The sequence below is a fragment of the Colletes latitarsis genome, chromosome 10 (assembly GCF_051014445.1).
Source record: "Colletes latitarsis isolate SP2378_abdomen chromosome 10, iyColLati1, whole genome shotgun sequence".
Lineage (NCBI taxonomy): Eukaryota > Metazoa > Arthropoda > Insecta > Hymenoptera > Colletidae > Colletes > Colletes latitarsis.
The window spans coordinates 2,605,699-2,630,773 of NC_135143.1; the positions used below are offsets into that span (position 1 = coordinate 2,605,699).

At 33.5% G+C, this 25,075-nt stretch overlaps 1 protein-coding gene across 1 annotated transcript in view; it reads right to left on the reverse strand.

Annotated features, from left to right (window-relative positions):
- Nucleotides 1–25,075, reverse strand: part of Iav (transient receptor potential cation channel subfamily V iav) — a 98,405-nt gene that overhangs the window by 56,183 nt on the left and 17,147 nt on the right. The window contains exons 3-4 of the mRNA XM_076773745.1: nt 18,971–19,086; nt 7,262–7,498 (exon numbers count right to left, since the gene is read on the reverse strand). Of these exons, the coding sequence (XP_076629860.1) occupies nt 7,262–7,498; nt 18,971–19,086 (353 nt within the window). The remainder of the gene's footprint in view (nt 1–7,261; nt 7,499–18,970; nt 19,087–25,075) is intronic.

The following is a 25,075-nucleotide window of genomic DNA, read 5'->3' on the forward strand; positions in this document are numbered from 1 at the left end:
ATGAACCAAACCGGCAGGCGCTCGTTCCTACTGGGAAACCCCTGTGTATTGTTCTGCGTTTAAGGCGTTCGTAAAGTACCACTCGAGTGTGAACGGCATTTTCGACGCACCGTTGTGCCTTTTGACTCTCGGAACAATAGAATTATTGTATAAAACATCACCCTTGTCGACTCAGCGTCGAAATTGGCCCCTTTTAATTAGCAAAACCATTCCGTGTACGCTTTGTTTAGGAAGAAACGGTGTTCTTCCTTCTCCAGAAATTCGAACGGCCAATCATGTTCGACAATCCCCCCTCAATAATCACCATCGAACCCACAGGATCGTTGCAGAAAATTCGTAAAGTCCCCGAGCTGACACAGTCCGATCCGCGATCGTGACGAGTAGAAGACGTTTTCGTAAAAGCTAATCGAAAAACTTTAGCATTTCTAACATCGATATATCCAGTTACTGGTATTTATTATTTATTTAACCCTTGCCCTAGTAGGCTTAGGATCATTTTTCTATCGCTACCGGTATTTAAAATGATTAATTTTATTAGGTTGGTCAAGAAGTTTGTGTGGTTAAAAAATAATTTTTTTATTTGTAGGAAATATCGTTGTTTCTTAATGAATTTTTCGTTCTGATTTTTAACCTGCACCCATCTCTCGGACAGCTTTATAATTTCTGCATCATACAAATCCCTGTCTTGAAAAAAATAATCAGTTTTAATGTTTGTGATTTTTGTTTTTATTCAATATTAATGTACCATAATTTTTCGTACGAATTTTCAAATGGTTATTTTCCCAATAATTTGAAGAAATAAGACCTGAATCATAGTCGTATTCATATACATAACTAAGTTTTTCAGTACTTTTCATTATCTTCAGAAAAAATGGTCGTTATAATTTTTATTCCTCGCGATGAATGGTGTTGTAAAAGAATTTTTTGTTTCCAATTTTAGCCAAAGTTAATAATTTTTAGACCTGTAGGAAATAGTGAATTATAAAATGAATAGTATAAAAAATTTCAATGGGAATACGTGGAAATTTGTTGTAAATTGCTTCGTTTCCTCGTGGATTTTTTCTAGTTGGACACAGCAATAAGGCTTATGAGCATCAGTAAAGGAGTCCTGCATTAGACATGACGCTATTAAACGTTTAAACATACATTAATTTACCGTGAGGGATTCATAACATTAATCTATTCAAACTAATTATGTACTGTATAACTATCGAGTAGTTCGAAACTGTTCAACAAAAGATTAATAGGGTCACGTCTAAGCCAGGATCTGCTGTACAAACGCTATTGATGAGTTCAACTATAGCAGCACATCACGAACGAAATGCAGTAATATTGCTCTTTGTATAAAAAAATACTACTCACTTAATAGACTAAATAAATTTCTCTTTTAATGTACAAAACTTTTTCAATTTTGAGGGGGAAGTACGATTATATTTATTCTTTATTTCTTGGACGTGTTTCAGGTTTTTGGAGATCAGTTTTTTCGTATAGAAACATATTATTTTATTTGGAGATTCTCATTCTATGAAAAAAAAGAAGAGATTTTTATGCAAAACAATTTTTAATCAAAGATTATTTTAAAAGGATGTTTAATAAAATAAAAATTTTTGCCCCCCCCCCCCTGTAGAAATATAGATTTCTATTCTAAAAAAATATAGTTAAAAACGTTCACAAAATAAATAGTGAACAGGATAATTGTATCTCTCCCTTTATACTACAATAATATTACATTGTCTATTAAACTATAATAGCAATTTTCAACAAGATATCTTGTTGAATAAATATGTGAAAAATATTCTGTACATAAATTAATAAAAAAACTAAATTAGAACTAAATCTACTAAACTAATAAATGGATATAAAGAATACAATCAAATCGTATAAATTTTTGTTCTTTATAATTTCACCCATTTACAAGACATTTGCCTGGATATTTATGAACAGTTGAAATTGTTATGACATTTAGTATCGAGATCAATTAACTTTTATTCAATTCTGACCCGAGTAAAAAATAGAATAAAATTGGGCAATTATGTTTAAAGGAATATGGACAGTTCTTTGAAAAAAAGAATGATGGTCGCATAAAAAAAAAGAATTTAGATTTTTTCGCCGTAACCGAGCGTAACCCATTGACTGTGCTCGATAAACCAGGCCAAACTCAGCGATTAAAGGTTTTTCTCGTTTATTACAAGCAGGTCAGACGTTGCATGCATACAAGCAACTTTCCTGGAGAGGTTGCATTTAGAGTGAAACGGCGCAAATAGGCATCCACTCCAGTTTTTTCTTCGAATGGTTAATAATGAGCCTCATTGAGACGTAAAGTCACGGATGGACGTTGGTCGAGCATTTTTCGTCGCGTATCGCGCAGCCCTCGTACTAAATTAATATCGCGAATGCTAGTTGAAACGATTACACGATGTAACGATAAACGTAATGCGTTGTACGAACGCGCTATAAAACGATTGCAGGCGATGCAGTAGAATCGTGTGATTTGTAGATTGAACGTGTCCTATGCTCTAAACCTGGTATCCCAGTGTTGTAGACTGCTTAACTGTCGGAGGAATGAACGTGTCCTTAATCTCAATAAGAGAATCTTTTTGGTATTTCATTCTACAAGAGGTTTTCCATAATAGCAAGAATTTTCTACTTTAACACGTTAACTGCTAGATCAACACAGTAAAATTTTTTTTCTTTTATTTATTTTATCTTATCTCGTATGTGTAGCAGTGCCATCAGATTTATATTGAATTATTGAATTGATCGGTTATACAGGGTGTCTGACCACCCCTGGGAAAAATTTTAATGAGAGATTCTAGAGGCCAAAATAAGACGAAAATCAAGAATACCAATTTGTTGATGGTGGCTTCGTTAAGAAGTTGTTAACGTTTAAAGTTCTGTCCGTACTGAATTTTTTTCTCGAAAGTGGGTAAGATTTCGGGAGTATGTCTCTTCACCGAAAATGATTATAATTGACCCCCGCAACCGAAACTAATTTTTCCAGAACGATATGAAACTTTTCAATTTCGCCGAAAAATTTAGGCAGCTACTCCCCTGTCGATTTTTCTTAAAAATTCGTTTTTGATTTTTAATAATTTCGCTTGACGTCCCACAGAAAAGTTGTTTAATTCTTTTTTGTAGGTACCTATAGGCTCTACCTTAGAAAAAAGTTTCATTGAAATATATTCACTATTATAGGAGTTATGGCTGCTTGAAAATTGGACCATTTTTATGGGGTTTTTCTAACATTACGGGGCCAGGGAACAACCTTTCCAATATTTCTATAATTGTTACATATTCTACACTAAAATACGCGGCGTTTGGCTTTTTGAACATTAAAATTGTCCAATCCGTTCAGAAGTTATAGTGTTTTAAAGATTCGCATGAAATTTACGGGAAGCATTTTTGGCCTGAAATTATATTTTCGGTAAGGAATTTTTTTCTCGAAAATGCATAGGATTTCGAGGGTATGTCTATTGACCAAAAATTATTATAATTGGTCCCTGCAATCAAAAATAATTTTTTTAGAACGATTTAAAATTTTTTAATTTTGTTAAAAAATTTCACACCTTCTCGAATTTTTTTCTCCAAACTGGGTAGGATTTCCGGGGTATATCTATTCATCAAAAATGATTATAATCGACCCTTGAAATCGGAAATAATTTTTTTAGAACGATTTGAAAAATTTTTTTTTTCCCCAAGAAATTTCACCACCTACCCGAATTTTTTTCTCGAAGGAGAAAAATGATTGTAATTGACCCCCGCAATCGAAAATAATTTTTCCAAAACGATTTGAAATTTTTTAATTTAATTGTTAATAACTTTTTAACGAAGCCTCCGTCAACAAATTGGTATTCTTGATTTTCGTCTTATTTTGGCCTCTAGAATCTCCCATTAAAATTTTTCCCAGGGGTGTCCGAACACCCTGTATAATTTTAAGGTTCACAATTCCTATTTTTAATTGTAATATTTTTTTACACGATTCAACGTCATTTGTTGTTTGATAGTTTTTCTCTTGTTCTTTCGTATTTATTTTAGACACTCTGTTAGCACGTTTTCATTAGACCTAAATTGTGAGTTTAAACAATTGTGAATTAGATAACTTAAAATTTATCTTTGTACTTATTTGCGTAACCTCGTTAAAATTCATGAATCCTATTTTTGTAGCTCCATACTGAAGAGTTCAAAATGTTGAGTAATTATCCAGTCGTTTTTGTAAATCTGTAGGTGAAGAATTAGGGATTGTGAGGTCTTTAGTTAGGCAAATGTGTATATAACTGTCCAAGTATCCCAGTTTATGATGTTGCTGGCAATAAATTAATTTGCATGGTACTAGGTCCTTCGTGGCTCTTGTATGCAGAATTTGAACCTCGCCTTCTATATACAGGGTGTATTATTCTTAGCATCGAAACAGAAATGACCTACAGTGTGAAAATTTGGCGAAATAAATTGTTTTCGTAAGCGGTTTGGTTTTCAAAAAAATTGACTTTGTAGATCTATCGAACAATCGTCTTAGAATACACTGCAATAACTCGATTTTCAAGTAAATCATAAGTCTATTTTTAAAAAAATATTACAACCGATGAAAGTCATTATTTTTTTAAATCGGTATGATATGCACGGTAATGCATGAAAGTACAAATAAATTATTTTCAAAAATAATTATGAATACAGCATGGTTAATTAACTTTAAACAGAATGTATTAAATTCAATAATAGTTTTATTGTGAAAAGAAGACAATAATGAGAAGAATCATAGAAATTGTTGGAATTATTGGCAAAAGAGATTTAAATTTCAATTCATGAAAATACTAGAATTCATTATGATAGAAGATGAGTTATTTTTTTTTTAAAGTAGTGAATTCAGCAAATATAATTAACTTTAAATACAACATATTAAATTCAATAATAATTTTATCGAAAAAGGGAAACAAATAATGAAAATTATTATTATTAAATTTATTAACAAAACACTTAAAGAGTTCATGAGATTTTTTAGAATTAATATTATTGATAATTCGATCCAATTTAAAAAACATGGGTGGATTGATCTACGATAAACGACAAAAGTCAGATGAAAAAACTTATGGAATAGAAGGCTCGATAACATTTTAGTTGGTCACCGAAAGACTACTCTCTTCCACACAAATTTTATGCCACCTATTTTCCCATTGTGTTAATTTCTTCGTATGACAGGCAAAATTTACGAATTCCTTCCTCGTTAACACGTGTACCCAAACGTATGAACGCTCTGGTGTAAATCATTCGCCATAAATGGGTTGATCCAATATACGCAACTCGCTAACCCATACCTCGTTTAAACGTGCTGCCAAATCCTTTAACCCACTACACTTTCCTCGACGTTTACACTCGGTTTCGTTTATTATTATTCTCTAATATTTCATTTCACCATTATCGTTGTGTGTTTGTATATTTTATGAAATTATTCGAGGAATCATACTTTCACTTCCATTACATATTTTTCTTTAGATAGAATTGTTCAATAATTTATCACTATAATCTTAAAAAATATCCTTCTAAGCAATTCATTCCTTGGGATTTCGTTTAGTTTTTAATACACTCACAATGTTTAATTCTTTTCAGGTTTCGGATCTCTCAGTTTATAAATAGTTCTGAATTTTGGCTTCTTTATTTTTTCTATTTGTGTAATTTTATATTATATGAAAATCCATTGAGCGTAATATATAATTAAAGAGATTTGGCCAATATGAAAGAATTCGTTAAAATTACCAACTCCATTACATTGTTTATATTTTGAAACGTCGTTGGAATAAATATTTGCTCTTGCAGCCGATGAATAATAAAACTATTCTTCCATTCGAAAAGTTCTTTGGTCCGAGAAATCACTGATTCGCAATAAAGTATAGTCGCGGCGGAATGCACGTCTGCAGGAAAGGCAAGTATTTGTCGTATAAGTGTGTCAAACCGACGTTAAAGTCGGTGGAGTATTATGGCCCGAGGATGCATTTCGTCGTACGGAGTAGGGAAAATCGTTATCCTATCTGGAAAACTAAATTCTGCAGTTTATCTAACTTATCGGACCAAGTTATTGTTTCAGAAGGGAAACTTTCGATAGAAAATTTTATCTTCCAATAAAATATTGCCCCCGCCCGTAATGAACGCACCTTCTTCGAGGGCTTTTTCAGCTTTTGCGGATAAAATACTTTCAGGAAAATGCCCTCGATCGTGGCTGAACGATATTACTGGACCTTACTGTCGCTTTTCGTTTTTAAACATGGATAGAAATATTACTTACTCGGAATTAATAAAATAAATATTATAAATTGATCACATTCAACATAAATTGCTAACAAATAATATTTAATCAGAGTTCTGTAATTTCAATATGGCGTCTGAAACCTATCAAATATACATACGTGTTTTGTAAATCTAGTATTAAAATCATTTTCACATTTCCTAAGTACTCTTAAAACAAATATTTCCCGTGAGCATTGCACATATCAACAAAATTAAATATTATTTGTTACATTAACCAAATCCAGTATAAATTGCGAACAAATAATATTTAGCCAAAATTTTGTAATTCCAATATGGCGTCTGAAACCTATCAAATATACATACGTGTTTTGTAAATTTAGAATTGAAATAATTCTCATATTTGTTAGTTAATCTTAAAACAAATCTTTTCCGTGAGCATTGCACGTATCACCAAAATTAAATATCGTTTAAAAAATGACTCCTAATTAAATTGTACGCTAACCGCGTCACCGTGGTTCGTAGACAAGCTGAATATTAGTGAATGTTTAAATTAGAAAATCTTCGAAATTACAACGCGTATAATGAAATCATTATCCAAAAGCTAGAAATTTACTTACTTTCGCTACACGGTGTATCCGCGTAATAATAACGGTTGCGTAATAGACATTAAAGGAGAAATTTTGGCAAACAACAAACCTGAAACTATCGAGTTGTTTACTTTGGAAGCGTAATGACAGTTTCGTGCAACGGTACAAGAGAAGGAAATCCTTCGTATCTGAGGGTATGCTGTTTTCGTGCAGAAAGACCTCGTTTCTCCGCGATCCTCCGTTACAGTTCACTAGCTACCTGTCCGCTGAACCTCCGGTAAGTTGTGCCGCGATTCGAAAGATTCGAAATTGCTCCTCTCGGTGCAGCGTGATATCGGCATTGCAAACCACGGAACAACGGGGGCATTTCGTGATCGCAACTTTCACGGGTGGGTCGATGGAATAGAGACGCCGAGGGAAACAAGATCTGCGCGTACCAACTGTTTCAGGAACGACAGTAGACCGATGTTGATGATTTCGCCGCCTAGTTGCACCAGAATATAGCCCAGCACGCCTATCACGGTGATGCACTCCGATATCGTACGAACCGCTTCCGTTATTTCCTCCGGCCATTTTAGGAGTACTGTGTTCATGTTGGCGGGCCTCATGTACACGGCCAGGGATAACGAAGTCAGGTGAAACGCCAATATTATCAATCGCTTCAAAAACTGTAACTTTCGTTAAACAAAGGATTGAATTTTTGTTACACTTCATAATTACATATATGGTACTGTAGCTAAAAAATTAACGAGTGCATTATTTTCTTAGATGGGTTAAATCTCAAGCCAATTCTGTGTTGGGCCTCATTTACTCAGGTGAAACGTCAGAATTTTTGTTACACTTAGCAATTACATAATCTAGCTCAGAGACTAACCGATGCATTATTTCTTTTGGTGCGTTAAATGATAGGCTAATTCTGTTTTGGGCCTCATATACTCAGGTGAAACGTCAGAATTTTTGTTACATTTAGCAATTACATAAATGATAACTCAGCTAAGAGATTAACGAGTCCATTATTTCTTTTAATGAGTTAAACACCGAAAATTTTTTTTTGGGCCTCATGTAGCCAAGTAAAACAACAAGATGATCAGTAGATTCGAAAACTATAACTTTCGGGGGAAAAAGAATTGAATTTTTGTTACACTTAATGAAAATATAAATGGTAATCTAGCGAGGGATTAACGGGTGCATTATTTCTATGACGCATTAAACGTCGAGCTAATTTTGTTTCACGGTCCATTTAGGCGATGCCCAGTGGGGCAGAGCTCTAAAATTCTAGAAGGGAATTAAAAAATGAGATTGAGTCTTTTTGAATATTAAATCATAATTGTTAATGTTTTAATATATTCCATAAGAAATAGAGATGATTGAAGGCCAAATTCATTGTCAGTACAGTCTGAACTTTATTTCTAATCAGTTATTTTATCTAGTAAAAAATAAATCTACAGCTTGATTTGGTTTTAAAATCAAGTTACCGAAAAACTTGTGGAGTAGGGGAAAAAGTTGCTGATGTTGAAGAGAAATATCAACAATGGAAAGAAAGTCAGGAAGTTCAAGTTCAGTAAACCAAGCAGAATCTGCAAGTAAAATAGAGGCGGATCTTGTCAAAGAAATGTTTATCAGGTTAAATATACGCGATATTTTAAGTGTGGATCCGTACAATGTACCTACTAAAAAATTAAAATTTATTTTACACGTTAAAAAGGAAAAAAAGAATGGGCCCCAGACGAAAAATGAAAACTAATCTATAAATTGAGAAATTATTCATCCACTATTCGTATAAAATGTTTATCATTTCTACGGGACAAAAATTGATTTTTAGGCAATTTGAATCCGCATAAACCAAAATTTTGTCGTATTACATATTTTTTTAGCTATCATGCATGGTCTATCCAGACTTAATTTAATTAACAAATCATCTTAATAATTAATTTTTTTAAGATTCTTAGCAAATAGTCCAATCTTCCAATATACTCAAATTTTTTCGTTGAGAAATTAAAAATAAAAGTTTTCTTATTTTAATAGTACTCAGTGGCGTAAAAAAATGTGGTAAAAACATTATTTGCATAAGTTTTTCTTTGTTTGATATGAAGTACAACTTCGTTCTGTAACTCAAGTTCTAATTTTATTTAACAATTCGTGCACAAAAATTATTTCTTTTTTATTCGTTATTTGAAATTGTTATTTAGATAAGAATTCTGCCCATCTCTACCTGCCTGGCATAATAATTACACATTCAGTAGCGTAACTAAGGGTGTGTAGCGTATGCAAGGCACGTGTGATTCCAAATTCGAGGGACACCGAATTCGTAATAATATTTTTAATATTTCAAAAAGAAAATGTTGGGAACTTCTGCAATTATTTGGTCATAAGTACTTTATACAAATTTGATACATAATATTTCACAAATTTCGCTGATTATTTTTCTTTAAAATTAAAAATATCACGTTACTATTTCTTCTGTTTTACATCTTCACTCGAGAAAATTTTCAACCATTTCAAAAATTTTTATGTTTGTTCGCAAAAAATCGTAATTAAATTATCGTAAATTATTAATCACTTTGACCAATTTTTCTGTTGTAATAATTGAATATGGTGCAAATTAATTTTCCATTTTTCTGTTATAATTAAAGGTTGGACGCGTCGGGAACGATGAATATTTTATATTATCGAACTTCTGCTCTTGAACTGATAACTTGCAAACTAAACTCGCGTTCAAATACAGCATACAAATCGAACAACCGTAACGTGTGTAATTTATTTTCTCATTTAAAATTTTAATAAGTTACGTAACATTAACGATGTTGTCGAAAGTGGAATTCTGCTTTGATAAATTAAAGAAGCGTGGACCGATTTTGATATATTAATTTTTTTCAATTGTTATTAGGTTCAATCATAAAATATTTTCATTATTGAAAACAAACTAGATATTTATTTACATTTATTTGCATTATTTACTTCGTCGATTTGTATAATTTTTGTATATTTTATAGGAAGCATATTCCTGAGTGTTCTGAAATAAAAAATTAGTATTCCTCGTGCTTAGTTTTCAAGATATAATTATTGCAAATCTATTAGAATCGATGCATAAACTAATGAAATATATTGCAAAGTGATATTACGGAATATTAAAAATAAAGGTTCTGATAATTCTCTGTCATACAATACGCGTTAAAACAAGTGAAAAATATTCTGTAATCACAGTTTCAAACTATTTAATTAAAATACAGATGTTTTTTTCCAGGTACCGAGATTTAATTGGTTTTATTCTTTCCACGTTGTACGAAAGAAAGAATCGATGACTTAGATGCCCGGTATCGAATCTTTATTTAAAAAAGATGCATATTGCTGAAACTATGGTATATTTTTCCATGCGAGCGTACCTTTCACGTGCTCGCATGGACGAGTTTCATATTCTTTCGAAAGCTCCTTCGTTCGTATTATGTGCTTGCTGTTGTAAGTCTGCTAAATCATGAATACATTAGACTTTTTCAATATCCTCGCAAGAAAAAGTCTATAAATCAGGTGATCCTTTTTTGCCCGGCACACGACGAACAGCGGAAAGTAATTCAATTGCATTAGTGGGACAAAAAATTGCCATTTTACCTGGACAGAATTAACTTTCATACCTAGTTTTTACTCGTTTTAGCATGCCACTGTATTCATCAATGCTTTTCGCACACTGTATAAAGCTATCAACTTTAAATTATGGTAAATAATGCATGCACCCTGCCGAAGGGATAATTTTGCATATAAATGTTTCAAACGATTATTCTATTTAGCGGTGAATTTTTATTTCGTCTCTGTGCAAAAAGAAAAAAATATATATAAAACTATGAAAAATACCGCGAGTATTTTAAACTCTGAACTGTCTGTAGAATTGTTCTAATGATGTGGTACCGTCATATGGTCTTTGTGATTAATTATACTAAAACCATGCTAATCTCTGTGTGCAATATCACACCGTAATTGGTTATTTGACGCTTGTATGCGGTTTAAACGCGGTCGTAATTAGCGCTATAAGCGGAATATGTCATGCATTCTGTGCTATTATAATGTTCCGCTGTGTTTGTGTATGAACGGAACGTTCTATTATCCCTGTTACCGATTTTTCCGAGTACAGTGATTCTGGTAATATCGGTTCGTTTCGTTGTTACAGTTCGAATTACATTACATCCAATGGACAAAAAATTGGCGTAAACTGTTTAAATAAAAATAACGAACGACCGTACAAATTAAGAATCTACGATCGAACTGTTGGAAAATAGTTTTCACGCATTTCTCGATCCTAGTAACTTTACTTCTTGTGTGGCCAAATGTTTCAAATAGTAGATGCATCGATCGTTGCAAAGAGATATAGTACTTTTTTTTTATTTTGATTGGATAAAGCTTGACAGCAGGACGTCTCCCTTCTCTGTCAATTAGCTCTAGATACGCTGATAACTTCGGACATGTTCCGAGTAGAAGCTATTGAAAGTAATAAAAATTTCAGAGGTGAATGTAACTTTGACAAAAATTTGAGAAGGGGAAAACTGATTGAAATGGAAGTCGCAGTTTCACGATAACGGCACATTTTTTTATTCTCTCGAACGACACATATGAGTTTAGAAATTTGAGAGCCTTAGATAATTAGACAAATGTTGGTAAACAGATAATTCCTAAATAACGAATATTTTTAACTGCTTCTAGAACATTGTTCTTAATCGTTTATTTCTATTAAATGGCTAATGAAAGTCTTCTCAAATTTCTGAATAAATAGTCGGGTGCCAAAGAACGAAATCTTAGATGATGTTAGGGATCAATTAAGGAAAATTGTTCAATTTATAGCCTTAAGGTGATACAGGAGACTATTTAGTAGACATTAAAATGTACGTCCTTATTCCAAATTCGTTTATTTCATACCGATATGAAAGTATCAATTCGGATCAGTCGCAAACAATATATTCCACTCAGCACTTTCCATGCCAGTTTCTCGAATATCGGTGGGTCTCGATAAGCACAATTACCCAAAATATATGACCCGATAAGTACGGACCGCAGATACGTTAGAACTGACAGGGACAACGACCAGAGTCGTGGAACCTGATATTGGCAATCCCCAAACTAGTGAGACACGATTAAGGGAGCACCGAATACGTAGAACTTCATAGAAATTACTTCAGACGCGTTGGACTCGATCAGAAAAATTACGAGACTAACGAGATCCCGTTGATAAAACGTGAAACTCTTGGGACCTCGTAAGAACGACTCCCGAAAACACGATACTCGATAAAAGCGACCTCAAGCACCTCGGAATCCATAGAGACAACCATCTCACAGAATCGAGTAAATTCGATTAAAGTATTTACAATACGTCTCGGGGGACTCCTTTTACACCATTATTTGGTAAGTGTTGTTTTTATTTATACGATTTCTTAGACATTCTTTAACTATTTTTATATCAAGCTGTAACTCTTGAAATCTCAAGAATCTTACAAAAGTCTCAGATATAGCTCTTAACAATGTAACAAAATTCGACAGGATGATAGATCTGTGGCGATAATTCCGCGCTTGCCACCAGAGGGCTACGCTCTCGCCTCTCTCACAAGTACTCGACCGACCACTTATCCCAGCACTCCCCTCTTCTTTCCATTCCTTTCCTCCTGCAAGCTCGCTCACTTCATTCATCAATATCAAGCCCGTCACAGAAGTTATGTCAGAAAATATGGTACCATAATATTGAACGTTAAAGTTTGATTCACGAATATTATAAAAATATACTAAAAACTTGGAAACCGAGAGCGAAAGTTTCTCAAATCTACATTGTACGGTCACCGGACTCGAAGGGTAATTAAAAAGCAACGTATCGGAGTAGTAAGTGTACCGTGACGTATACTATATTCGCCTGTGTTAACACGTTGCACTATATTAGTATTAAACGTGTGATATCAGTATCAAGGTGTGTGATTGACAAATATAACAATATACTAGAAACTTAGAAACCCGTGAATCGAAGATTCTCAAATCTACATTGTACGGTCACCGGACTCGAAGGGTAATTAAAAAGCAACGTATCGGAGAAGTAAGTGTACCGTGACGTATACTATATTCGCCTGTGTTAACACGTTGCACTATATCAGTATTAAACGTGTGATATCAGTATTAAGGCGTGTGATTGACAAATATAAAAATATACTAGAAACTTAGAAACCCGTGAATCAAAGATTCTCAAATCTACATTATACGGTCACCAGACTCCGAAGAATTAAAGGAATGATGTCAGAGATATATTAGTAGGAGATTTTTATTAAATATTTCTGCCGCGCTGTAGTTTTGTTGAATGTTAATTTATGTGCAAAAACATTGAAGGTGTTTTGTTCGTGAAGGAATGGGTAACCATGGATGAGACAGCAGAAAGAACAAAACGAGTGGTTGTGAAGGACAGACGTGATTCTGATATAATATTACTTTGTGTTGTTAATTATTAATTTATCTAGAAAGATTGTGTACTTGATCGTGTTTTAAATTTGTTTATATAATTGTATCATTTGTATATTTGTTCCAAATACAATTTTCTTTGTTAAATCCTACATATTCGTCTATGTTAAATAGAGGTCGTTGATTATCCTGACTAAAACCTCATAATTGTACAATAAATATTATATAAAATAGTTGCTATATTCCAGTATGTATTTAATTTAATTGAAAACATCGTATGAAATGTATTCATTAATTGACACGGACGTAAGATTTACAGATCGATTCGAGCGCACGGACATCGACAGCCATATCGTTCCGGAGATCATTTAGAGATTAACGATACCGTCGAGTACGCTTAGTCAAATCGAAATCCGAAATAAATCGCGCATTTATTCGGCGTCGCTGGATGTTCCCGTCATCGGTACTCGAGCGTTTAAGCGTGGTGCGCGATGACAATCGTTCGACGTCCCTCGAAGTCTACTCGACGTCACTCAATAATCACCCGGGAATAATTTGGAATGCACGCGCATTGATAAACAAGCGTCACGAAAAATTTTGGTCGGTTCTTTATTCACGGCTCGCTTATCTGAACAATTGGGACAGCTGACATCTGCCAATTATAATATGATTAAGCGTTCGCGTCACCACTCGGCGTTCCACGCGCAATAAAAATATTCCGTGGGTGAATCTTGACGCTTTCAACGGATCACTAGAGATTTTTTTACGTTAGTATTGGTTTACACCACCCGGACAAACTGATGAGGCATAGTTACACACGTCAAAACCTTAATAGAAAAATGATTAAAAAAAATTAATGTTGTCCACCTGAATATTTGTGTTGTTCCAAACGAGACTTCATTTTTCAGAAAATTAATTTGAAAAACTTGTAAAAATGTACGAAATACACTTAAAATATAATTAATTGATTCGATGAAATATTACTGAAATCGACAAGCTAATTCTACATTACCAATTAATTTAATTTCGATCATTCTATAAATATAAAATACTTTTTTGCAGATATATCTGTCCATGTATGTTTATGAAAGGTAGTTTTACGTGTAATGTTTCATACAGCGTGTCTGGCCACCTCTGGGATTCTAGAGACCAAAATAAGACGAAAATTAAGAATAACAATTTGTTGATCGAGACTTCGTTAAGAAGTTATTAACGGTTAAAGTTCCATACTGACCGGAAAATTTTTCGGCGAAAAAAAAAATTTCAAATAGTTCTAACAAAATTATTTTCGATTGCAGGGGTCAATTACAATCATTTTTGGTGAATAGACATACCCCCAAAATCCTACGCGCTTTTGAAAAAAGAATTCAATAAATGCAAAAATTTTTTGGCGAAATTGAAAAATTGCAAATCATTTTGAAAAAATTATTTATGGTTACAGGGGACAATTACAATCATTTTTGGTCAATGCAAATATCCGCGAAATCCTACGCACTTTTGAGAAAAAAATTCCTTACCGAAAATCTAATCTGACGTCAGAAATGGTTCCTCGAAATTTCATGCGTATGTTTGAAACATCATAACTTCTAAACAGATAGGCGGATTTTAATGTTTCGAAAAACAATCAACGCGTATTTTAGTGAAAAATATGTAGAAATCGTAAAAATATTCGAAAAGTTGATCCTTGACCCCGAAAAATAAGAAAACCCCCATAAAAATGGTCCAATTTTCAAACGTCCATAACTCCTACAATAGTGAATATATTTGAATGAAATTTTTTTCTGAAGTAGTGCCTATGGGTACCTACTAAAACGTATTAAACGACATTTCCATATAGCGTCAAACAAATTTATTAAAAATGAAAAACAAATTTTTAAGAAAAATCGATAGGGGATAGGTGCCTAAATTCTTCAGCGAAAAAAACAATTTGAAATAATTATTCTGAAAAAATTATTTTCGGTTGCGGGGGTCAATTACAATCATTTTTGGTGAATAGACATACTCCCGAAATTCTACGCACTTTCGAGAAAAAAATTTGTGTAGGTGGACAAATTTGATTAATAATTTTTAACAATAATTTTGTTAATAACTTTTTAATGAAATCTCAATCAACAAATTGATATTCTTGTTTTCATCTTATTTTGGCTTCTAGAATCTCATTAAAATTTTTCTCAGGGGTGGTCGAACACCCTGTATATAATCATCCAGCTATTATTTTGTGTTAATAATAACCAAAGATATTTTCAATGCATATTTAATGTTTGCACAGATGCAAACAGTATCAGTATTACATTGAAGGTCTGAAATTCTCTATGCAAGCTATATTAAACCTTTCGTCGGAAATTCATGTATTTTGTTCCCATTTGGTCAGCTAATGTTTCTATTATGGTATCAGAAAGACGTTGTATGAATTTTCCTATGTCCGAAAATCGAGCCGTGTGCAAACGGTAAGAATCGGGCCGGGTGCAAAAATCGATCGAAGAACCGAGAATGTTCCGCGGCACGTGTCGAGAACTTTTGCACCCGGCGCGAAGAAAACCAAATGACGATCGGGACGAGGACTATAAAAACCAGGGCCCCGATCGCTACGGGGTAATGAGTATTGAGTCGACGAATTGGCCGCAAGTTGTTTAAATCGTTATACTAAGTTGTAAATAATCTGAGTTAGCCGCAAGTTGTTTAAACCGTTATCCTAAGTAGTTTCTAGCCGTTATACTGTATCATATCATATTAATTAAAACCTTTTTACGTTAAATACCACACTATTTTAGCAATCTGTTACACAATTTAATTTATTTACGATAGTATTTCGCGTTAACTCGATTTTTACGAGACGTGACTACTTCCGCAACAATTTCCTGCGGTATCGTAAGCTTTTCAACATTTTTCTAGCAATCGATAATTTGTCTTTCTTTCATTTCGTAACGCTTCTTCTACCTTTCTGTAATTATAAGTGATGAATCGTGTGAAATGTGGAACAAAACCCCTAATAACACCATTTTCTAACGACGGAGAAGCGGTCGTTACGCTACGTGATTTATCAGCTAACCCAGACTTTATCCACGATATGCTAAGCGTATTGCGTGCGACAATTATGCATGAGATAATATTATTACAGAGTGTTTGGTGATAACATCCTGTTTAATAGGTATAAAAGAAAATTCCTTCGTGGATTACCGATTATTCATGCGACACAGTGAAGCGTCACTGTCCAAACACGCGACAATGTGTTCGTGTTGGGACGATTCCTTTTATTTTAGATCAAAAAATAGACTTTTTTATCGAGTCGAAACATTTTATACCTATTGATACATTTATAAGGACATCACATGAACATTTTCATGTGATTCACACATAACAGATTGCATTTAATAATTGAAAACGAAAACCAGAAATTATTATTCTATATAAATGTAATTTTCATTGAAAGTAGAACAAATTACGAAATTCTAAAATAGAGAAAATTGCAACGCTTTGATGAAATACAGCAATTTATATTGCAATTTTTGCAACGTGCTTTTGAATCGTAAAAAAATTTGTCCAACATTCTCAGTTAATTCGAGTTCGGACGGAAACTGGACATTCGATTTGTATAAAAAATAATTAGATATTTTTATATGATGATTCGATATTCTTCAGCAAAATATCTTAAACTTTTTCACTCGTTACTTTTTCTAACAAGATGAAATTAATCGTAATTGCTAATTTTATAGAATATAAATTTAAATTATGATATCATTCATCATACGAGTCTATCTTTTATGAGCAGATAAAATATTCTAACGATTCAAACTAGTGCAAAATATATTTCATATTTTTCCAAACGTTCGTACAACTCGAAAGAAGTTTAACCCCTCGATGTACGATTTAATTACAATTTTTCAAACACGTACAATCTAAGTTTTTTAAAATTTGTTTATGCACGCAATACTCACAAAAACAAACAGATTTTTTTTACGAATACTTCGTAAATGTTATAATGTGTTGGTTTTAATATATTAAATTTTGTCGTACACCAAGGGGTTAAATATAAAATTTACTAAAGATAATAAAAACAAATAATTAATGTTGTTCATTGTATAGGTAAAATGAAACGGTACTTATTTGTCAAATTCAAAGTACACAATGACGATGATAATATGAAACTGAGACAAATAAGGCAGATAATATTATTTGTTATAATAGAAGCAATAATATTAAGTTCCACACAAATACTTATCTGCAACATGTTTCTAGTTTTATCATCCAAATTTCAAGGACAGAATTTATATCGTACTCGTTTGTTTCCACCACTATTGCCGAACAAAGTTAATGGTGCGTGTTCTGTTAATGTATTTTGAGTATTTCGTGCAACACCACCGCCTACTTCATTGGTAAATTTCATTTACGCTAAATTTATTCGATTCACTCAACCCTGGAATAGTCTATTATTCGACTATACACATGAGATCTTTGGGTCAAAAATAATCCTTACTAAACAAATTATTTATTTTTCAATATAATAAACAATATTCAAATAATAATTGACGTGATATCGAACGTTCGTGATTCTTATTTTTGTATGTTACAATCGAGCTGTTCACAGGCTAAATTAATTAATTCCAAACCTTAATAATTAAGCTTGAGGCCTTTAAACGATACAACATTTTTTAATATAGAATAATAAATTATTTAATTCAGAAGCCAAATGTAATTAATATAAATAAGACATTCAAATATCTTCAAAAGCGTTAATGATATCGAAAAATGTTTGAAAATGATGCATACTACTGTAACTTTTTCTTTCGTAAGTAAGCATGTGGAGGGCATCTGTAGGTTATTAATATTTTTTTAAAATGGAATCATATATTTTTTAATACATCGTTCGATATAACTAGCCATTTCTGGTGAAAAATATTTAGTTTAGAAGATATTTCGACATAAATGTTGAAGCTTTTAAATTATTAATTTTTTAAACTAATCACTTTTTGTGATAAATAATACAGTACATTTTTGTTGGGAATGTGGAATTGAATCGATTAATGCATTAAAAAATGCATATGCTGAATGTCACATGAAGTAATAATAATACTTCAACGATGTAATAGAAATATTTACATTTAAATATCTTTTAAACTAATGGATTTTCGTCATAAATGACTAAATACTTTCCTACAAAAAATAACGAGCTACATTGAATAATGGATTGAAAAATCTGATTCTATCAAAAAAATATTACTGACCATTACATGTCTGTCTATAAACAATCTAATTGCGTCAAATTATGTTTCCCTCGAAGCTATTTAATTTTTGTATGAAATATTTTTCAGTACCGTCAACAGTTTCCAAGACATTCAAACGGGCAGACACACCGTACATGTACTTTCGAAAAATGGAAAGAAAAAGAAAAAATCGTATTTTTGAAGCTGTCACAGAAAAACGACCTCTTAATAATGTATCGACGTGGGGTTGCACCGTTCCATTCAAAAAGGTACCATCGTCGTTTCTTTTGCATTTCGATTTAATATTTCAACAGCTCGCCATCGAGGTTACACAGTTTTACGAAAACGTAACGAAAATTCGACTTTCCTCGCCCCCTGGTCGCCAGGGAGTTCTCCCAAGGTTGAATGTTTAATGAGAATAGGCGCTCTTACGTTTTCAGGCGATAAAAAGCGTGGTCTGGGGCTAAAGTTGTGAAAAATGCCTGCGAGGAAACCCGGCGGTGAATATTGTCACGTGGACGCACTTACCCGCGCGAAGGTCTTCCATTTTTCCTCAAGTAATCGCTGAATAATACCACCGTCCAGCATGTCCAAGTGCTCCTCCTTCGTGCCGTTCAGAATGATAAATAGCGCAGAGTTCCAGTCTGAAATAGAAATTCGGAGAGGACCATTTGCGGTTAATGGAACATCACTTTAGGGTTCCTTCGTCGCGATAATTATGGGTTTTGCATTAGCGGCCTGGTATATATATATATTAAATGCACGAGTTCCACCCCGCCGTGTGTGTGGAGGGGGAGGGGGGATGGTTTTTCTGTAACCGGGCCACGTGCGGTGCTAAACTTTCTTGCGTGTGAAGATAAAAGTTTATGCTACTTCCGCGCTCGAAGAATTCCACGGAATCGTTAATCTGCCGGGCCAAACTTGCTGTGGCGCTTCCGGAAAGTCAGCTCTAATGCTAGTTCGATGCGGCGTTTAAATTTTGCTGGACACATAAATGCGAGTACTCTAAAGGCTTTTGGAAAGTGTTATTAATGGAAAACGGTATGAACTTCGGACCGTGGGCTTCCGACCCATCGGTGACGACAATTTACAGGAGTTGAAAAGACGGAAACCACGCGCGTTTGTCCTCTGTGAAAATGCATTTGTGCGTCGTTTGTTTGCAGTTATTCTTCTGCTTTCGCGGCGTTAATTATTATTTTTTCTCTTGCCGTAATTACATACTTTATAAGCGGTTCATTTTTGTTTTGTCGTTGTTGGAAATTCACCAAATGCGATTGCTAATGGGATACGTATTACTTTGTGTTGCTTTACGAGCTTTGAAAAGTACTCATAGAAACGGTAAAGAAAATTTGTGAATTATGTGAAACATAGACCCGACTACTTGTTTCTCCAGACGCGTCATAAATGATATTTATTAAAAACAGTTCGTAGGAAACAAAATATCGTTATATATATTTGAATAATTTCAACGTGTTGCGAATGCAAATGTCAAGTGACTGGAACAACTGTGTAACAAATATAGCTGACAATTGAAAGTTGCATCGCTCTTATTGGAAAACCGTATATTTGTATCCTGGGTGTACAACGTCCGTTGGTGGACGAATAGAAGCAGCAATCGCGGCATAGAAGACGCAGAGTAGAAAATTTGGACGGCTGACAAATATCGTACAACGGCCAATGAACTTTTAACCGTGCCGTCCGTATTGATTATCGAGGTTTCTTCGGGTCGACATCGTATTGAAATATTAAGGATTCATTTCGGGCTTTGGTAAAGTTTATGCATCCCCGTCGATTGATTTTTACAGTGGTCGGCAGACGCAGCCTCTGTCGCGTCAAATTCTTGGCCTCACGGTCTCCTCCACCCGGGGCGATCATACCCCTCAGACTCTTTAATCACTCGTCGACCTAAGCAAAGCTGCTTTCACGGTGGCTTAAAGCGTCACGAAAGTTCGCGGTTCCATTGGGATATTTTCAAGGAAACGTTTTAACGGTCCGTGCGTCTGTTGTCAATCTCCATTCTTCTCTTTCCAGGTTTGCGGACCGCATCGATGGGAACTTCCTCCGCCAGCTTTTGGCCGGGGAAATTGAATTTCAGATGCGCGAGCAAAATTGCAACGAATATCCGCGCGTTCGCATCGAACCGTTCGAACTTCCATTCGATTCTCTGCTTTCTTGAACGATTCGAAACCCGTCGACCGAACCGGTTTTCGTTGGAGGCAACGACGCCTATGGTATTCCCGTTCATTTAGCGAGACGTCGATCGCCAATTATTGCATTTAATGAATAGAATAATGTTCTCCCCTGCGAGCAATACGGGGCATAATTTGATAACCACTTTGATGTTCCACGGAAGCTTAAAAGCTACGAATCTAATCAATTCGACAATGGTGACCCCGCTTATTCGATTTTATGATTATTTGCACCACGTACGATTGTTCGTAAACGTGAATAATGTGTACACCGTATATGTACAGTAACATTCATTTTACAAATTTCCTTGTCGCTTCATAATTATCGAGGTACACAGTTACCCTTGTATTTGTCCAGTATAATGGTGATTCATTATAAATGTAAAGAAATTTGTTTTTTATGAATTCTTTTCATTTATTTTGATCAAATTTTGTTTATTAAAACTGTTACTTCCATTTATGAAATTGCTCTGCGCTCTGTTTTATTTTATTTCATTTCAAAAAAACGGTCACCCATCCATCCCTATACTGGTCGCGGCCAACACAGCTTCACTTCGGTGTCTTACAAAAAGCGATCTTGTGAACGTAGAACTAGCGTTGCCAAGTATTACTTTTAATTCATTTGTATATAAACCCTTAAATACCTCAATGTACGGAAAAATGAAGTAATTCCAGTTTCAAAAACGCAACTCATAAGAAACAAGCTTTTTTTCATTTATTGTGAATCATCATTAGTGTATGAATACGAGTAACTGTATACAGGGTGTTCGCCCACCCTTGGGAAAAATTTTACTGGGGGATTCTAGAGGCCAAAATAAGACGAAAATCAAGAATACGAATTTGTTGATGGAGGCTTCGTTAAAAAGTTATTAACAATTAAATTCAAAACTTTTAAATCGTTTTGGAAAAATTATTTACGGTTGCGGGGTTCAATTACAATCATTTTTGGTGAATAGACATACCTTCGAAATTTTACCCACTTTCTAGAAAAAAATTCGAGAAGTTGTGAAATTTATCGACGGAAAAAAAAATTTTCAAATCATTCTAAAACAATTATATTTATTTACAGAGGTCAATTACAAGCATTTTTGGTCATTACACATACCCCCCAAATCCCACGCACTTTCGAGAAAAAAATTTCTTACCGAAAATCTAGTTAGATGCCTAAATTTTTTCGACGGAAAAAAAAAATTTGAATTCGTTTTGGAAAAATTATTTTCGGTTACGGGGGTCAATTATAATAATTTTTGGTGAATGGACATACCCCCGAAATCTTGCGCATTTTCGAGAAAAAAATTCAGTACGGACAGAACTTTAAACGTTAACAACTTTTTAACGAAGCCTCCACCAACAAATTGGTATTCTTGATTTTCGTCTTATTTTGGCCTCTAGAATCCTCCATTACAATTTTTCCCAGGGGTGGCCGAACACCCTGTATATTACATCATACAAGAAGTATAATATTCATTTAATTTACAATGTTTCTTAGTAAATAAATCTTAAACAGAAAAAACATCTAATTTTTATATTACTTTAATACTTGGACATTTGAGTATACTTTCCATGGCTTATAATATCAATTAATATGTAAAATCGAAAATGCTTTTTTACAGCTAAAATACTTTGCCTAACATTTACACTTAAAATTGTGGATTTTTCTCTGGCTCGATTACACCTCGCCTAAATAATCGATTCTTCATAAATCACGTCGCATGCATTCATATATAACTACAATTACATATTTTGTGATAAGATTTCAAATGTACGTAAAAAGTGTAAACCTGTAAATGAAATGTCAGTGAAGAATAATACCGTCGTTATAAAATTGAGCATTTCGCTAATATGCTAAACGCCTTTGTATTATGAACAGTGTACTTTGAACATAAAATTAATTCATTATTGACACTCATAGGTACAATGAAACTATCAAGAACCACAGGTCTGGAAGCTAATCCTTTTTGAGGCGAACAACATTTCTTACGGCTGAGTAGTAGTTTATGAAAGTAGCTGTTTAAAAGAGATGTTTATATGGTCAGGCTATCGTAGTTCTTTGTATTCCTTAACAGCCACTTTCAATGATTACAAAGAACCGACCTTTTCATGCAACGATAAAGGAAAAATTTGAAGGAACGAGATCAGGTGCAAACACCGCGATTACTCATTGTCAGGTAAATGAACTGACAATAAAGAAGGTAAAACCGCAAATACTGAATAATGTGTAAACAAAAGAAGTCCAGAACAAGCAAGATATATTCATTTAAGTATACCTATGCGCACACAATAGATATTGACAGACCGATTCGCGAGAAATGTGTCATTGTACAGTGAATGGACTCGTACAAAGAACTCTCGACGTCCAAGTTAAAGCACTCAATATCTTTCGAGAAATTAGCTTCCCAGTATACCATGTAATCTAAAAAAAGTATTACCAATTGTCTTTTTCAGAAACCAATGAAAATATAAATATTTTTATATAATTAAATGGTCCAGAAAGCTAATTTGAGGTGACTTGAAATTTCTTATTTAAATAACTATTATCAGACTAAATAACATTTACTTGAACCATTTCTTTTTTATTGTGCATAATTACGGAGTTGAGGCATTGTAAAAATTCACAGCTAAAAGTACATATTTGTAAACAGAATCGATACAGCTTCGAATGTTTAATACATGTATTTGTAGAATTGATTTCATTTTTCACAATAAAAAAAATTTTAAATACCAAAAGAATAATACCAGTTTCCATTTAAAAGAATCTAAAAGACTTCAGTGGCCCTAAAAGAATTTGTTGCACATGATAAAATTAATTTTCCTGGAACATATAATTTAAAATAAAAAATAAAGTTGATATCTTCATTGGTTGCTAGAAAAAAGCTTAAAGGGGGTGATTCTACGTGAAAAATAAACCGAAAACTATGAAAATTTTATTAAAATATTTTTAATAGTTCGTGTGTAATTTGAAAAATGTGGTTTCGTGAAAAATACATCCAAGTTTTAAAAGGAATTTCTTTTTATTTAATTTGCTTTCTCCTACAATTTCTGTTTTGCAATTGCAGCTTCCTTTCGAGTAATTTTGGCCCCTTTTGAAGATTCGTTCCATTTTTCGATATTAAACATTTTCGTGATTGAAGTAGATCCTCCATGGAATAAAGGTACACCCATATAAACTGCAGTTTCAATAACTGTCGAACCACAGTATGTGTGTTTAAGAACGAATGCCCGTAAAATGGGGATAAAACTCTAGTTGATTATGTGTATGACCACTTAATTCGCCCTCCGAGATCTTCCTCCAGAACATTATCAGATAATTGGCTTTTGCATATTAAATTACTTGTGCTTTATGAAATAATCGTGTATCACGAGCAAACCTGAGCGTTTCGAAAAATTCGCAAAATACACGAAGATTATTTTTCAGAGCTATTTGGGAAATAATTTTTCTGTATAACATCGTTATTCCACGAAGTATTCCACGTGAAAAAGGTAATTGCAATTGATTGATTTATTTGTAATTCCACAAAATAAATTATTTGTTATTTGATATTCGTTTTTGACGAAAACACATGTTATATGTTTATATTATTATTTCTTACTAACATTGTTGCGCTTAATCTGATGCTAAGACGATTTCTCAAATGATTACTCTATTATTTGACAAATATATAAATCATTTTAATAAACCATGAATGTGAGTTCTTTTACTTTTGTTCATTGTTCGTCACAATGTGTGTTCCTGCTCTCTCCTACTGTTTAAATTTTGTAAGTTGCCAAGTCGACCAGAGACAGAATATGATTGTATGTGCAATTGTAAGATCAACTACAGTAAAGTTTCGATTATCCGGCACCCGGTTATCCGGAATATCTAAATGACCGGCATATACATATACGTATTCCGACTATTCTTCGGCAAATGTTACGGATTACATATATTTCACACAGACAAAGAAGTTACAGCCGCATGCACCCAGCAATGGCGTCGATACTAAACAGTTGACGAATGAAACGTAGAAATTTTATATACTTTATTTTTTATTAATAAATTGTATTACTACATTGCCCATGGTTATGTTTATTACAAATAAAAAACACATTTTAAAAAAAAAATCGTCAGGCGATAGATGGAGAAATTTTTCACACAAAATTTTTGGTGAATACACGTACACCCGAAATCGTATGCACTTTCGAGAAAAAAAATCCTTTACCGAAAATATAATGTGTGACCAGAAATATTTCACCGTATGTTCATGCGTATGTTTAAAAGATCATAATTCCTGATCGTATTGGAGGATTTTAATGTTTCAGAATGCAAACAACGCGTATTTTGGTGAAGAATATTTAGAAATTTCAAAAATATTCGCAAAATTGTTCCTTAACACCGTAAAATGAGAAAACCCCCATAAAAGTGATCCAATATTCAAACGAACATAACTCCTATAATAGTGAATAT